Source organism: Penicillium maclennaniae, assembly GCF_028827695.1.
Source record: "Penicillium maclennaniae strain IBT 15551 chromosome Unknown utg000001l:1.0-3280838.0:1.0-3283122.0, whole genome shotgun sequence".
Classification (NCBI taxonomy): domain Eukaryota; kingdom Fungi; phylum Ascomycota; class Eurotiomycetes; order Eurotiales; family Aspergillaceae; genus Penicillium; species Penicillium maclennaniae.
Genome location: NW_026623213.1, coordinates 2,337,201 through 2,352,509, shown reverse-complemented (window position 1 = coordinate 2,352,509; position 15,309 = coordinate 2,337,201). Strand labels below are relative to the sequence as shown.

The 15,309-nt window shown below is 50.2% G+C and overlaps 6 protein-coding genes across 6 annotated transcripts; 4 read left to right on the top strand and 2 right to left on the bottom strand.

The window, feature by feature from the left end:
- Positions 1-1,329: 1,329 nt before the first annotated feature.
- On the top strand, positions 1,330-2,347 carry N7477_000910 (SGNH/GDSL hydrolase family protein; the record flags this gene model as incomplete). The annotated part of the gene is made up of 5 exons (XM_056962573.1): positions 1,330-1,468; positions 1,523-1,562; positions 1,620-1,698; positions 1,758-2,148; positions 2,214-2,347. The coding sequence occupies 5 exons, from the start codon at positions 1,330-1,332 to the stop codon at positions 2,345-2,347; spliced, it is 783 nt and encodes a 260-aa protein (XP_056827576.1).
- An 802-nt stretch (positions 2,348-3,149) lies between these two features.
- On the top strand, positions 3,150-4,851 carry N7477_000909 (uncharacterized protein; the record flags this gene model as incomplete). Its single annotated transcript, XM_056962572.1, has 3 exons — positions 3,150-3,351; positions 3,409-4,082; positions 4,132-4,851. The coding sequence occupies 3 exons, from the start codon at positions 3,150-3,152 to the stop codon at positions 4,849-4,851; spliced, it is 1,596 nt and encodes a 531-aa protein (XP_056827575.1).
- A 578-nt stretch (positions 4,852-5,429) lies between these two features.
- Positions 5,430-8,300, bottom strand: N7477_000908 (thiamine phosphate synthase superfamily; the record flags this gene model as incomplete). The annotated part of the gene is made up of 10 exons (XM_056962571.1): positions 5,430-5,934; positions 5,992-6,042; positions 6,170-6,337; positions 6,423-6,676; positions 6,740-6,840; positions 6,893-7,269; positions 7,330-7,740; positions 7,794-7,929; positions 7,980-8,156; positions 8,204-8,300. The coding sequence occupies 10 exons, from the start codon at positions 8,298-8,300 to the stop codon at positions 5,430-5,432; spliced, it is 2,277 nt and encodes a 758-aa protein (XP_056827574.1).
- A 975-nt stretch (positions 8,301-9,275) lies between these two features.
- On the top strand, positions 9,276-10,548 carry N7477_000907 (translation initiation factor eIF5; the record flags this gene model as incomplete). Its single annotated transcript, XM_056962570.1, has 2 exons — positions 9,276-9,386; positions 9,445-10,548. The coding sequence occupies 2 exons, from the start codon at positions 9,276-9,278 to the stop codon at positions 10,546-10,548; spliced, it is 1,215 nt and encodes a 404-aa protein (XP_056827573.1).
- A 504-nt stretch (positions 10,549-11,052) lies between these two features.
- N7477_000906 (fungal specific transcription factor domain-containing protein) lies at positions 11,053-13,533 on the top strand (the record flags this gene model as incomplete). The annotated part of the gene is made up of 7 exons (XM_056962569.1): positions 11,053-11,109; positions 11,169-11,353; positions 11,418-12,205; positions 12,259-12,685; positions 12,741-12,833; positions 12,896-13,028; positions 13,084-13,533. 7 exons carry the CDS (start codon positions 11,053-11,055, stop codon positions 13,531-13,533), a joined length of 2,133 nt encoding a protein of 710 aa, XP_056827572.1.
- A 412-nt stretch (positions 13,534-13,945) lies between these two features.
- N7477_000905 (oxidoreductase, short-chain dehydrogenase/reductase family) lies at positions 13,946-15,179 on the bottom strand (the record flags this gene model as incomplete). The annotated part of the gene is made up of 7 exons (XM_056962568.1): positions 13,946-13,983; positions 14,043-14,197; positions 14,254-14,397; positions 14,455-14,619; positions 14,672-14,872; positions 14,932-15,051; positions 15,109-15,179. The coding sequence occupies 7 exons, from the start codon at positions 15,177-15,179 to the stop codon at positions 13,946-13,948; spliced, it is 894 nt and encodes a 297-aa protein (XP_056827571.1).
- Positions 15,180-15,309: the final 130 nt, after the last annotated feature.

Below are 15,309 nucleotides of genomic sequence, written 5' to 3'. Positions count from 1 at the left end.
CCACAGTTACGCAAGGGAGAGAGCAGGTCGTCAGGGGTACATCAGGTACAACAACGGACGAGTGTATCTTACCGACGAGACATCTCAGAGCAAAAAGAATGAAAAGAAGTGGATTTAGGGATCGAAGGTGGGAGGGGAGTAGTTTGGACGCGTCAGGTGAAAGCCCCCAAGGAGTCTCCGGGTTCCCGTGTCAATCAGCGGCTCCACTTGGGGTGTTCGCACTGCAGCTACTTAAGAGATGTCCTTTCCATCCTCCATTCCAGTGTGGAGAGGGGCGTACATCTTTTACCTCTTTCCTCTCGCCGTCCCGCTGATCTCCGTGCTCATGCGTCCATACCAGACGGAAGTGCGCGAGCACCTATAGTGCGGCCTAACCACCTCATTCGCTAGGGTTCAGCCGGGTTGTCAGCCACGAGCTCGAAAGTGGCCCGGTCGCTCAGATGAGCTGGTCTCAGGATGCGGAGATGATGTTCCAAGCCCAACCACGCTGAAACAGCTTCAAGGCTGGGTGCGCCTGACGAGATCAAGCTCCATGACTGGCCGACATACTATCAAGGTCCCCCACATATTTGAACTGGAAAATAAGTTTTCCACTAGGATCGACATGCATCCCAGTACTGACACTTCCGGTCCGGGCTTCTTCATTGCCTAGGATGATAATTGTACACAGAGCAAAACCGAGTTACTGCTACGCAGGGCCAGTTGTGAGATTCCAAAAATCCCGCTGCTGCATCTAAAAAGTGACCCTCCGCCCAGGTGGTCTCTTGGCAGTATATTAAGAACTATGGAAGGGTTTCCGTGGCTTCTGCGGGGTCGATAGGTCCGCTGCATGGGGTGCTCGGGGAGGGGGGTGGGGTGGGGTGTTGTAGATGAACAACCCTCCACATGTGCGAATCGTCAAAATATATCTTACTGCTTCCCCAGGGTCCAGGATGGGCTCTTCGTTCAATCCTAGACAAGCGACTACGACTGGACAAATGATCGTCCAGCTTGCATGAGATAAGTGTTGGACCAAGCTACTAGGGACGCTGTTATGGACCTTCAAGGCAAATTATGAGCTTCAGTTCGATCCGCTCGAGTACCGAGTTTGTACTTACTCTATACAGATGCACATACAATAGATATTGTAGACCTAGAGGTGTGTTAGTCCAAGTTGAAGCGGCAATTGGTGGATAAACATTGATAAGCTCGCACCGCAATCGAGATCCACTTCCATTTTGCCCACGGAGCTCATCCCACCATTTCTTTAAAAGCTTCGGATATCCCCCAGCTCGAGCTGGGTCAATCATTCAAGCGAATTGTGTTGGATATTTCTTTCACTCTATCATAATGACTGAGACGGTAGCTCACAAAGAAAGCGAGGATGTGTGCAAGCCGTATGACCAATTCATCCTCTTCGGCGACTCCATCACCCAAATGTCTTGCAATCAGGCACTCGGGTTTGCCTTCGCTGCAGAATTGCAAGAAGGTGAGATGATGGTTCACGGGCGTTCAATTCACCTATTCTGCTAACCCGATTCAGTCTACAGTCGCAAATTGGATGTGATCAACCGAGGCTTCTCGTGAGTACTAGAGAAAAGACTCTATATTACCCAAGATGGTCTCTGACCAACTTTCAGAGGTTACACTACTTCCCACGCAATCAAAGTCTTTCCAAAATTCTTCCCGTCTCCCCAAACTGCTAATGTGCGACTCATGGTAAGCTGCCTTTGTGACTGTACAAGATGACCGAAACCCCAATACTAAAAAGGCAACAGACCATTTTCTTCGGCGCCAATGATGCATGCGTTCCAAATCATGCCCAGCACGTCCCTCTGGATCAGTACAAGGAGAATCTGAAAAGCATAATCCAACACCCTGCTACTCGGGCTCAAAACCCCTACATCGTTATTATCACTCCGCCGCCAGTCAACGAGTACCAGCTCGAGGTATTTGACAGTGAGAAAGCTACTCCGCATCCTAGCCGAACAGCCGCATACGCGAAGATGTACTCCGAGGCTGCCCTCGAAGTTGGAGCATCTCTTAAAGTCCCCGTGGCGGATGTTTGGACTGCATTCATGGAGACTACTGGTTGGAAAGAAGGCCAGCCTCTAGTTGGATCTCGGAATCTTCCTAATAATGAACAGTTTGCCAGCCTTTTTACGGATGGTATGTTTACTATACTATCTATATCTTCATCTGCCGCTTCCCCCGTATTGACTGGATGTCTCCAGGATTGCATCTGATGCCAGCCGGATACCGCATTGTATATGATGAATTATTGAAGGTCATACGAGCCAATTGGCCCGAACAGGCCCCTGAGAACCTGCCAATGGTGTTTCCTGCGTGGACCGAGGCTCCGAAATGAGTTTTGTATTGATTGGATTGGGAATTGTGAAAGCTTCCCGCACTTCGAGCATTGAAAAGAGCGACTAGATAAAGCCGATACTGGAAATCAAATTGCAGCTAATCAAGAGTTGTAACAACATGGAACCAACCAGAGCAATCAGATCACCTTGGATAGTGTTGTTGGGGACCCATTAGTGGAGCACGGGCGGTCTAGATCAACCTCTCCCTCGTGGATGACCCCGTCCTCTCCACCCCCGATTTTGGTTGTTGCTACACGTCTTCACTGTAACGCATATCAATCACAATTCTCCGCCATAGAATCATCGAATCTTACTACTTTAATCCACTCGCTCCCGTTCAGATCCACCGTTCCCTGCCCTCCCTGTGACCAGGCCCACACCCACATCCCCATACAAGAGGCAGCACCCTGCTCCTTCCACATCCAAGACAACCTCACCCTTTCCTAGGTAGCTTCGAATCGAGACGCACTCAAGCTGCTCTTCAACTACCGCAGTGTCAGCGAACGCAGACCTTTTCCGACATCGCTTGCCCGCCTCCCCGTGTTTTTCAATCACGATTTTGACCTGAACCACAAGACCGTGCAACTCGTATTATCGTGGGCCACGGGGCCGTCGCGCAGGTTGTAGGAGGGAGATAGAAGCCGGAGGCTGAGGCAAGTTGAGCCGGGAACAGCTGTTGCCACCCCCGGAAGCTTCGATCCGAAGTGCTGTTGAGTGATCAGCTCAACGGATCGAGTGGAATGCATGACACGCTATCTCGTCAAACCCTGATTACCTCGTTCCCTTTGACGCCTGGCGGTCATGGATGCGCAGTATCCCTTTGCCTCACGCGACGATATTTGGCGTGTCCTTGATGAGCTGAAGGAGATCCAGGTCGCTCAGTATGAACAGGGCGAGCGAATCGCACGGCTGGAACGTCGTCGCGACGATGATGCGAGGTTGAAAAGCCTCTGGGGTCCTACATCGCCTTTTCCGACCTTGGTTGCGGGTACCGTCCCGTCAGGTAAGTGTCTACGCCCTTCATGCGGTCCTGATCACTCGACTCATCTCCTTGTCGTAGACACCACCTTCAATTCTCCTCCGGACCCTTTCAAGGGCTTTGATGATGGGCATCATCACGGGCTGTCTACATCTACTGTTGGGCTCGAGGGAGAAGACGAGCCTCGACGTGGAGCCTCCCGGGCGAACAGCGTACGGTTTGACGAGACTGCGAATCATGGATACTACGGACAAGCCAATCGATCCAGCACGGATCTTCCTGTGCGAACTGGAAGTGGGATGGGAGGCCACCCCCTCACCGAGAGGTCCCTTTCTCATCGGTCTGATGGCAGGATGAGCTCGTCTGGATTTTCGCATCAATCGGCCCGCACTAATAGTCTGGGACTGGACAGTCGAGGGCTGTCAGCCTCTTCACTTGAAGCGTCTCCTATGACTCCACCCCCTGGATTGTTCTTGCTTGGGCCCGTGCCCTCCATCATTCGCTGCTGGCTGACAACCAACTTCTCCAACGACTCGCTCCTCTATGCGGCTGTGTGTTCGGGCTCTTACGTGTCTTCCCTAGGCTCAACCCTGATTTCTAAGCTTGGACTTGAGCAGTCTGTTATGCACAATGAAGATAGGCCTTACATTAAGCTTTCTCTGTACCTTACCGAAGCTAGACTTCAACAGTCATCCTCACGCCCAGCGAGCCCCCAACCTGAGCCCCAGATACCGTCGGTGAAGATCAAATTTCTGGTACGCGAAACCGGTCCCGAAGACGAATCGATTCAGATTGTTATTGGAGAGTGATGTGCTTCGCTCATCTAATGCCGAGATATCTTTTTCCGACGACAGGATGTCCATGGTGGACGATGATGGTAATCGGGTTTGCATTCGACTCGTGCGTCCTGAGAGAGACTCTACATTCAAGTACCTGTGTACTGGCCCTGACACTACGCACAAGAGCTGCCAGTCCTCGCAAACCAATGGGAAGTACTCTATAGGAGCCATTGGCCAGTCTAGTTCGGCTGCAAATCAATCAAGCTCAGCACCTGTATCAGGACGCCTTTCCATCAGCTCCGCAGACGAACCCCACAGGCTTCAATTCCACGATTTCAGCGACTCCCCAAACAGCCGATCGACTTACCCTCTCTCGGCCACCGCTACAGATCAACCACAAACCACAAGTACCAAGGCTGATGAAGGCGGTGTGTGGGGACCATGGCGCCGTGAGTCAAAGCAAGAGGCTGCTGCCGCACTCAAAGCTACAAATGCACGAGCTCGCACGATGAAAGTCCTTCGACCCTCCAGTCGCGTCATCTCTGCTTCGACATCCACCCACGCCACTTCCGATCACCATGGGAATCAAAGCAGTCACTCAGAGAATATTCCGCCAGGGCAGTCTGCAGGTCGGGCTTCTACCGAAGAGAATCGATCTGGCAAGGCTCCAGCGTCCAACCCCGTTGGAGGCGCATCTGCATTCGGATGGCTCAAATCGAGTTCATCTGGTGCGCGCCAGTTCTAGATGAAAGGAACTAGGGCTGAAATGTTTATGCATCCATAGACACAATCGGGCTTTCTCACCGTCTTTAATTTCGCATCTCATCCAGCAATCACCAAAAGAGAATACTCTCATATCGAGGGGATAGTCTCTTGTTACAAAAGATGGCTTTTTTAATTTTGCGCATGAATAAGCAGAAGCTCGTGCACTCCACAGCCCTGAAGTAATGGACCGAAGAAAGCAAGGTCTGCCCTCCCGTCATGGGCAAGCGAACGCCATCTGGAAAAAATCAACATCAACAGTGATCGCGAACTCCGGCGTGCTGGATACTCCATTTTCTTTTCATCATCATCTGGACCATCTCAGCACCCGCGATGCACATGCAGGGAAGGGAACTGATACCTTGGACCTTCCTGGTGGTTTGCTCGTGGCTCTTTCTAAGTAGGGATGTCTCAAAGTAAATTTAAATGAAACGGCAGGAGGTCAAGTTGATCCCAATATACCAACGATCCATCGTAATCAATTTAAAGTAATTCAATTTATTTCCAAGCATATCCACTGCTTAATTCCACATAGCATCCCAATCAACAAGCACCCCAGACCTAGATCTTTGAAAAAACCCCAAGAGCGCTCTTGGTCTCCTCCTTTGTCTCTTTCACCAGCCCACTAACATCTCTAAACGAATCATGTCCCGCATCTCTCAGAATCTCGAAAAGTACACTCTCGCTAGTCGTAACAATCGCCCCCGCATCTCTAAGCCTCGCAAGCGCAATCACCCTCTCCTCAGGATTCATACTACTCACACCATCAACTAGAATGTAGACTCTGTTTCCTCTCGCCAGAAGGTCTAGCGTCGTCTGCGTAACACAGATATGAGTCTCAATGCCCACAATGATCACGTCAACGTTGGCAGGGAGTTTGGACTCGATCTCGGGGGTTAACATTGAGAAGAGTGTCTTGTCGACGTCCGCGCGGATGTGCGGGCCGCTCAGATGGGGCTGGAGCTCGGGGACAGTGAGTCCTAGTTTTGCGCGGTTTTGGGTAGTTATGTAAACAGGTATTTGGAGGGTTTGAGCAGCGCGGAGCATTTTGGAGGTCGTTGAAATGCTTTTTTCATGCTGAGTTTCTGATGGGTATGCTTCGGGTTGCTGGGGAGGAACTTACAGCTTAGGGAATTCATAGATGCCGCGGAACTTCTCTTGGATGTCGCAAATGCTGGAAAAATGTTAGTTTTTGGGGTTGGGAGGCTTTTATGGGCTTTCGACAAGGCGACGCACAATAATGCGGGGTTACCTATTTCTTGGGTTAGCTTGGTCTGAATATGTGTCGGTAGTATACTTACCAATCCGATTCGCGCGCGATAAAGAAGCCATGGCGGAGGTTGTATCTTTTTAAGATGATGTGTGTAGTAAAGGGGGAGGCAGGTGTGAAGAAGTAAAGAGTAGCACGGCGAGCACCGGCGGGGAACTCGGAGATGCGGGGAAGCGGTCGAAGGGAAACTTCGGAGCAACTTTATGTCTTCTGATAGTCTCAGACGCTGGAAACTCGTGGAACTTCACTTTTGATTGTCATTTACATCATTCGAGCTATTGAACTAGACTTTGACTTCATGCACCTTCGCCCGACCAACAAACCAGCTGTCGTCACCCTTTGCCGCGGCCGTGCGGATAGCGTATAGTTCGTCGAGGAAAGCGGGAACAAAACTACCAGGTCCACGGACATATTCTTGGGACGCCGCATTTTCGGCCGCGATTTCATACATCAGAATGCCCGACAGGACGGCAAGGAGCTTGTCCGAACGGTGGGCAGTAAGGAAGCAACCTGCAACGGTGCCAATAGCGCAGCCAGTCTGATCAGTCCAATTAGTGTGGGGTTCAGAGGTGGCTGTGATATTTCTCTGGGGAACACGTACTCCTGTTACTTGGCCAAGATAGTGGTGGCCGTTCTCGACAGCAATCACACGCTCGCCGTCGCTGAGATAGTCAACAGCACCAGTCATCAGCACAAGGTTGCCTGCAATGAATTAGTCAAAGAACCGCGTGAAAGGTAATCTTGAAGAACGTACGCTCTCTCCGTGCCAAGTCACGAGTCAGACGAGCCTTTTCTTGGTCGTCGAGCGTGCTTGGCCCACTATCAACGCCGCGCTGCTGCACGACATTGGTACCCCAGACTTGCCGAATTTCACCTTCGTTACCCTTGACAAGATCAAAATAGCCTCCAGCCATAAGGGTCGAGACCGCGTTACGGCGAATCTCAGTCGCAGCTGCCCCGACCGGGTCGTAGACAATTGGCGCACCACGCGCGTTGTACGCTTTGAGGGCTTTCAAGTAGCTAGGTACGCTGTCGCCGTTCAGGGTGCCCATGTTGATGAGGAGAGACCCATCCAACTTAGCCAAGTCCGCAGCTTCCTCTCCGTAAGGAGCCATGATAGGCGATGCACCGCTGTGCGGCGATTAGCAAAATATCTCCAATGACAAGAATGACTGGCGATGAGACACGCACATTGAGAGAGCAACATTGGCGACGAAGTTGACAACCACGAAATTTATCATGTTGTGTACCAAGGGGTGCGCCTCGACCATCTTGCGAACAATCTGGGGCACCTCTTGGATCAGTGCCTCGGCCTCGTTGGCCCGTGCAGACCTCGGAGTCAGTGCAAACGAGGGTGGAGATTTGATAAGTCTAGCGAACTCCTCGGTGGCGGCTTTGGGATCGTCTGCTGCCATGATGGCACTGACAATGGCGACGCCGTCCAGGGATTTCTTAGGAGACTGGGACTGATACAGGACTCGTTGCACATTGGAGTGGTTGATTCCGCCAATGGAGACGGTGCCTACATGTGTGGCATCGCTGATGGCGCTCAGGATGACCTGAGTTCCTGCAGTTCCAATGACGGACTTGGTGTTAGTCTTTCTATATGGACATTAGCTTGCTGCATTCGAGCTGTGAGATTCCGTCGAACTTACGTCGGAGTGGCAAATATTGTCCCAATGCCAAGATAGTCAGCTCCGTCGGCAATGGCCTTCTGAGCTTCCTCGATGGAAGATGTGCTGATTCCGATAATGGAATTTTTCGGCAAAAGCCTCTTGGCTTCCTCGAATTCTAAAAGATTGTCAGGTGGCTCTTGAGACGAATCGTGGCGAAAAACAGACTCATATCATCTTGTCCAAGGTGAACGCCCTCTGCCCCGATGGCAACGGCGACATCAACTCGATCATTGATCAATAAAGGCACTCCATAAGACTGGCAAAGGCTGTGCAACTTTCTGGCCGTCTCAATCAAGACGCCGGTATCGCTGGTTTTGTCTCGGTATTGCACCACCGTGACACCTAAGGCCGCATTAGTCAACTTATCCCCGTTGCTGTATTACACGTACCTCCTTTGAGGGCCTCCTCGACAACCGTGCACAGGTCTCGACCCTTCAGAATGGCGGGGGTCGAGTCTGTGACCAGGTATAGGGAAAGGTCCACCATCGTCAATATTTGAGCACAGCCGATTGAAGGGCGTCCAGACAAGACGCTTATTTTCTATTGCTGGTTACACAGGAGAGAGTCTCACGCACAGGGAGATTACAAGGCACGTCTGGCGATCACGAACCAGGGCGATCCCGGCCGCCGTTGGGGTCTTGGTGGGGCCGAGGGGAATTGACCTCAGGCAGCAGATGACTGACTTCAACTTACTATATCAGAGTGAAAGAGGTCTGTAGATAGAGATACACATAGCTAGGATTCGACTGTCTGCATATTATCACAAGGCGAACATTCATCAGCTAACGGAAGCTATAAAGAGAAAAAAATACAAGCGACGCTCAACGGAGGGTTAACTCCGAGACCACGTGCGTGCTGACATAACTCAGGCCCGCTTAAAATCCTCATCGCTGTTATTCTCCCACTCTTCATTACACTCATCGGCTTTGACACCACTGTGAAGCCCTGTTCTGCGTCAGCTGTTCCGCACAGTTTACGCTACTCCATCTATCACTGATTGATATTGGTATCGCCATCATCACTTCCTTCAGTCACCAAAACCCGGGTCTCCGGCATCTTCATCGGATTCCCAAAAGAACAACTTCGGTCGTTCTCGCCCCTAAGAGAAAACCGCCCAAGACATCCACTGCGAACTCGTCTATGTATTCGTCCTCCGTGCAAAATTTCGAATATCACCTGCCGCTCAAGCTGCAAACGTTTCGTGCGTCGAAACCCTGTAGCATACACCTTAGATCCTGTGGTTGAATCTTCAGATCTTTCCCGACTCCCCTGATTCCGCTGAGAACCTGTGAGAAATCACGTTTCGTCAACAGAACCAACATCAAAAGAAAAAATTAAAAAATCCTCTTCGACACGCATGTCTTGTTCAGCCAACAAGATCTTGGTCCAGATTCCCTCCCGCTTCATATTCCGCATTCCGTTCTCGTGAGCACCAAGTTTTAATCAAATCCAACCGCTATCATGGCTACCGTCAACATTCGCCGGGATGTCACCGATCCCTTCTATCGCTACAAGATGGAGAAACTCCAGTCCAAGATCGAGGGCAAAGGCAACGGTATCAAGACCGTCATTGTCAATCTTAACTCGGTTGCCCAGTCACTGGCCCGTCCTCCCCGCCTATGTCATCAAGTACTTTGGTTTCGAGCTCGGCGCTCAGGCCAATGCTAAGCCTACCGATGAACGTTGGATTATCAACGGCGCCCACGATGCCAACAAGCTCCAGGACTACCTTGATGGGTTCATTTCCAAGTTTGTGCTTTGCAAGAAGTGCAAGAACCCCGAAACCGAAGTCAGCATCAAGGACGAAAAGATTATTTTGGACTGTAAGGCTTGTGGCCAGCGCACCGATGTCGACCCCCGTCTCAAGCTCAGTACCTTCATTGTCCGTAACCAACCCAAGCCAGGCAAGAAGGAGAAGAAGGACAAGAAGGCTCGCCGGGAAGCCAAGAAGGCTCAAGCCAACGGCACCAACGGAGATGATGCTAGCCCCGGCGACAGCAACGGTTCGGAGCACGACGAAGAGGATGGTGATGAGGCCCTCGAGGCCCCTAGCGACGACGAGGTGCTCCGCCAGGCCCAAGCTATCGAGGTGGAAGCCGAGATCGCTGACGACGACTGGGCTCTTGACACCTCCGCTGAGGCTGTGGCAGCTCGCACCAAGGACCTCTCTGCGGACTTCAACCGCGCTGTTGTCCTTGACGATGGCGATGACGAAGCCGATGGCCCTTCAGCCTACGAAGAGCTCGGCAGCTGGATTCTCGCAACTGCAGAAGAGAAGGGCGGTGTGAGCGCTGTGACCAACGACGAGATCGAGATGAAGGTGAAGGACCTTCTCATCGATTCCAAGCACAAGACCTGCGCCGTTCTGGCTCAGAGCATTTTCGACGAGAATATTGTTGCACAAATTCCCGTTCGTGCTAAGCTCCTCAAGAGCCTCATCACCTCTGAGCGCCACGAGAAGGCCTTCCTCGGCGGCACAGAGCGTTTCGTCGGTGTCGACCACGATTCCGAAACTCGCAAGACTCTGAAGAAGAAGATCCCCGCCATTCTCCACGGCTACTACGAGCACGAGCTCGTCGATGAGGAGGTTCTCAAGGCTTGGGGTGCCAAGCCAAGCAAGAAATATGTGAAGCTTTCGATCAGTAAGGAAATTCGTGAGAAGGCTCAACCTTTCTTGGAGTGGCTGGAGAACGCCGAGACTGAGGATGAGGACGAGAGCTCTGACGAAGAGTAGCTGATCGATGTCGACTGAACCATTCATTGATGTTCGTCGTCTTGACCTTTTGCTCTATCTGGACGATTGCTTCTTGTTATTTTGGTCTTCATTTTAATTCTGTCCATTTCTCATGGATGCACTTATTGAGATACTTGATAGCCTAACTCACTAAAGTCACTCCTTTTCGGAAATTTGCCTTCAATGGTTCATTCGATTCTGTCCTTTGTAGTTTTGTAGCAAACAGGAGCTCGTGTTTCCGCTAGAGAAATCTTGAGTCGGACCTAGCCGTCTAATCCGGCTTGCCTTGCTGGGGTTAATTCAAGCAGTAGCAACTCACTGTTTCACGTGTGACGAACCCAGCGTTTAACCTTGAGCTAGGAGATTTTGTGGGCTTGTTTCTGTCGCTCTACTTTTCATTCCGTTCAGTAGATACGGCCGAGTTCAATTGAACGGCTCAGGTATTGATCGGCAACATAAATACAAGTCCGGTACGCCAATACAAGTCCGGTACGGAATCAAGGCATGGAATCTTTCGGCAAATCTCATGAGTGCCACCACCGCAACGTCTTATTGCTGGTGGTAAGGCCCGGAAACCGAAGGTCCGCAGAGACTTAATTATGACCAATCTAATTATATAGTTTTCCCCTTCAAAATCGGGTCTTATCCCTATCAAGCAAGAGAACTGTCTCACGTACAGGAGCCGATATCTGGAGCAATTACAACTCCGATACTCAAATCCTAACTATCACATCTACTACGTGACATTTCTCGTCTCTCAACATGTCGAACCTGACTCTTCGTCGAAACCGGTCACTAGCATCGTGTGAGCCTTGTCGCGAAGGCAAAATCCGTTGCGACCATGAGAAGCCAATTTGTGCTTCTTGCAGACGCCGCGGCCGTGAGTCGCGATGCTGGTATCATCCTTCGCCAATGACGAAGCGGAGCTCACAACGCTCGACTCTACAGAAGCATCTGTCGAGTTCTGTTGAACAAGGGATTGGTTCCACGACTAATGTCGGTTTCTCAGAAACTACCTCTGTTGCTGCCCCGGAATTCCATTCTTGGCCTTTCATGATCGACTCCAATGGACCAGCTTCGTCGGCTTCAACCCTGGAGGCTCTAGATGACAAGACTCGAGATGAGTACCTAACAGCTTTGAGAGATATAATTTCAGCCCTCAGGTTTCTTCCGGCGATTGAAAAGCATATTCGGGCATACTTCTCGTTCAGTCAAGGAGCGCTTGTGCAAAGGCCGATCATCTTGGAACTTGCAAAACTGGTGCGACGCAGCCTCGAGGAATCGGGACGTATTACAGAAGAGACAGAAGATTCCATTCATTTCCAGATGAACGACCGTTTTGCTTGTGATATGCTGCGCTGCTCCTCGTCCGAGGTCGTCATTTCACCGTCTTTGGACCTTGAACAATTTTGTGCGCTATTCTGGGGAGAGAATGTGCATGTGGAGACATTGGGACTCTTGTTCGCAGTGGCTGCACGCTCTCATCTACACCGATACTCGGATGAAGAAAGAGACGATTACTTCATTCGTGAAATGAGTCGCTGCAGCAAATTGAGCTTACGACTAGCTCGCGATCTTGCACCGCAAGCCACTGATCTCATGATTTGGCTTGCACACGAGGACCTGCAACTCACAACGACGATTGAAGGTGATGCTAGTGAGTATTTACCACTGACATAAGATACGAGCCCGCTATTAACAGTTTCAAAGGTCTCAGTGTATGGAGACGTATGAGCGATCTTGCAACAGATCTCTTTGCGTTAGGTCTCAATCGTGAATCGACATACTCGCCTGATTTCATACCCTTTTTCCTTGCTGAAGCGCGACGAAGAATGTTTTCGAAGGTATATTATCTCGATAAATTATTTGCAATGGTGTTTCATCGACCACCTCGGATCGCAGCTCGACATGCAGATTGCAAGCCTCCTTTGGACTTATCTGACGACGAGCTATTCCCAGACTCTCCGGGAATTCTAGACCGGACCAGGAAGAGCCTCACGCATGATGGCTGGAACACGGATGGGAGATACAGACCAACTACCTGGGCTCGGGTTCGATATATCCTGGGGCAGTTCCGGGAGGAAATTGTGGAATATCAAATCCAACCTCGGCGGTCTACGGATCACACAAAAATCAGGTAATTATTCCGAAGGAACCGGCTCGCAAGGCATCTCAATACTAAATTGACTTAGAGATCTGGCGATTCGATGCAATGAAGCTTGGAACGCACTCCCGCGCACACACGATACAACAAAGAGAATTGGGCGTCAAATCTTCCAGTGGAGGTCTGTTTCATGCAAGGGAAAGTATACCTGTCATATCTCCATATACAGTTTCAGATTCACAGAATACTCTGCGATTGTACTTCGACCACGTCATCCGAACTCCTGATCGTATCGGGAGACATGCTCGAGACAATCATTCAAGTAGCAAATCCGCGCGGGAGAGCCTCATATTTCCCTCGTGATCTACCTTCAATTGTAGGTTTCCAGGATCGTCCACTCCCAAAAGTTGCTTTTGAATAACGAAAAATAGCTTCTAATATATGGTCTTCCCTCCGCTTCAATGCTGGTTAGCGCATTGGAAACAACAAAATTGCACTTAAACAACATCCTACCACCTAGCATGAAATCATCTACCCTATTGAGAAATCTCTCCGTGCTGGTGTCGCATTTGGAGAACGTCTGCCGCCATGGCGACACCAATCACACATTCTGCATACAAGCCTCGAAGGCCATTTCAAGGAAGCTTGATATCATCCTAAGTGAGCCTCAAAAGCCGGCGTCTTCAATCCCTTTCAATGCCTCGCAAGGCTTCAACACGCCATCACAATCTTTGGTGACTCCAGGAATGCCGAGTGAAATATCACCCGGCGCAGGCGAGCTTGGTTTACTTGACATGAAGGATCTTGACAGCTTTGACCTGGCAAATTGGGTTATAGATGTTGATCTAGATACATTTGGCAGCTCTTGGGACATTACATGAACAGGCTGTGCGAGTGGCTGCCAAGGTATATCTTTACTGGCTTCTTGTCAGCTCCCCCGGTGGTGACTTCGTACATCACGTCGACAAATTTTGGCGGTATGATGAAGCGCGCCTTGGCTAAAAACCTCAATCTACATGTAGAATGACTTCAATGTCGATAGGCAGTAGCTTAATGGTATAATTGCTCAAAAAACCTAGCGGTGTGATCACATTAAATACATCACTTCACTTGAAGATACCACAGTACTACACTATGATCAACGTTTCCGAAACTGCAAATACCTGGAGTTGGATGATTTCAATTTCGAACGAACCATGGGCTGAGTATAAACAAGATTCGTTGGGATGCCTATATCCAAAATTCGCTTTTTTCCACGCAATATTTTTCCTTCTCAGTAGGACTTTGGACCGTTTAGTCGCCTAGCGGGTAGCAGTGCAGAATCTGGCCATCTATTGTTCATTATTGTTAGCATCACCAGGAAGTTGGCACCCAGTATCGCAACACTTACAGTAGAATGAGGCATCATTGCTAGCCAAGAACACGAAACTAGTAGCGACTTCACTAGCTTGGCCGGGACGACCAAGACCTTTACTTGCGCCCAAGTTCTCCATTCCCTTGGGATCGCGAGTATCGACCTGAATAGGCGTGTAAATCACGCCGGGACTTTTCTCGAATTAGCATGACTCGGCAAATATCTGAAAGCAAAAGAAGCCACTCACGCGACGGCATTGACACGAATACCCTTCGGCATGAGTTGTTGCGCCAGGGATCGCGTGAAGCCCACAATGGCTCCCTTCGTGGAGGCATAGTCGACCATACCCGCCGTCCCGCGGAACGCAGTTACGGATGTGTTATTGATGATCCTATAAGTGGTGAGTTATCTTGGTCATGAGTCAATCGATCCGGTGGTAAAAACATACGAGTCACCCTTAGACATGTGCGGAAGAGCGTATTTCGTGATGGCGATCATCTGCAGAATGTTCGACTGGAAAGTGTCCTCGACTTTCTCCAAGTCGATTTGGGCCAAGTCTTTGCACGAATACTGCGTCGAGGCATTGTTGACGAGCACATTGAGGCCTCCGTGTCTGAGAAGGTTAGCAATCTACTTGACGTGCATTTGAAGAGTGGTAAGCGTACTCCTTGACGTGTTCCTCAACTGCGTGTTGACAGAAATCGTATTTTCTGAGATCTCCAGGAATGAGAAGACACTTCTGGTTTTCTGCTTCGACCATTTTCTTGGTATCCTCCGCATCTGTTTGCTCTTGAGGTAGATAGACAATCGAGATATCAGCGCCTTCTCGGGCCATTAGGACTGCCACCGATCGGCCAATTCCCGAGCTGAAACGGATTAGCATAGGCACAAACCCAGAGGACAGTTTAATGTATATCGGACATACTCGCCACCGGTGATGAGGACTTTCTTTCCTTTGAGCTTGTTCGCACCGACATATTCGACCAGACCTTCGCTTCCGTCGAGCTTGGTGACTTCGCTGGGCGGTGCCATCTTTGATTCCAGTCTGCGCGTATATATTGTTCAATATAGATCTTCAACGAGGGAATTGATGTAGTCTTACCCAGGCTTTTCCTGGCTCTGGCTCGCCTGAGGCGGCTGGAAAGTGGCGTCTTTCTGAATATTGCTCGACATGTTGCAAAAGATTTCGGGATGTTTGATGTAAGTTAATGTGTTTTTAGATGCGATCTTTTATCGAGAACGCGAGAGAAGACAATGGAAGAGTTTTGTCGCTCATGATGGATTTTTACATATGAGTTCAAGC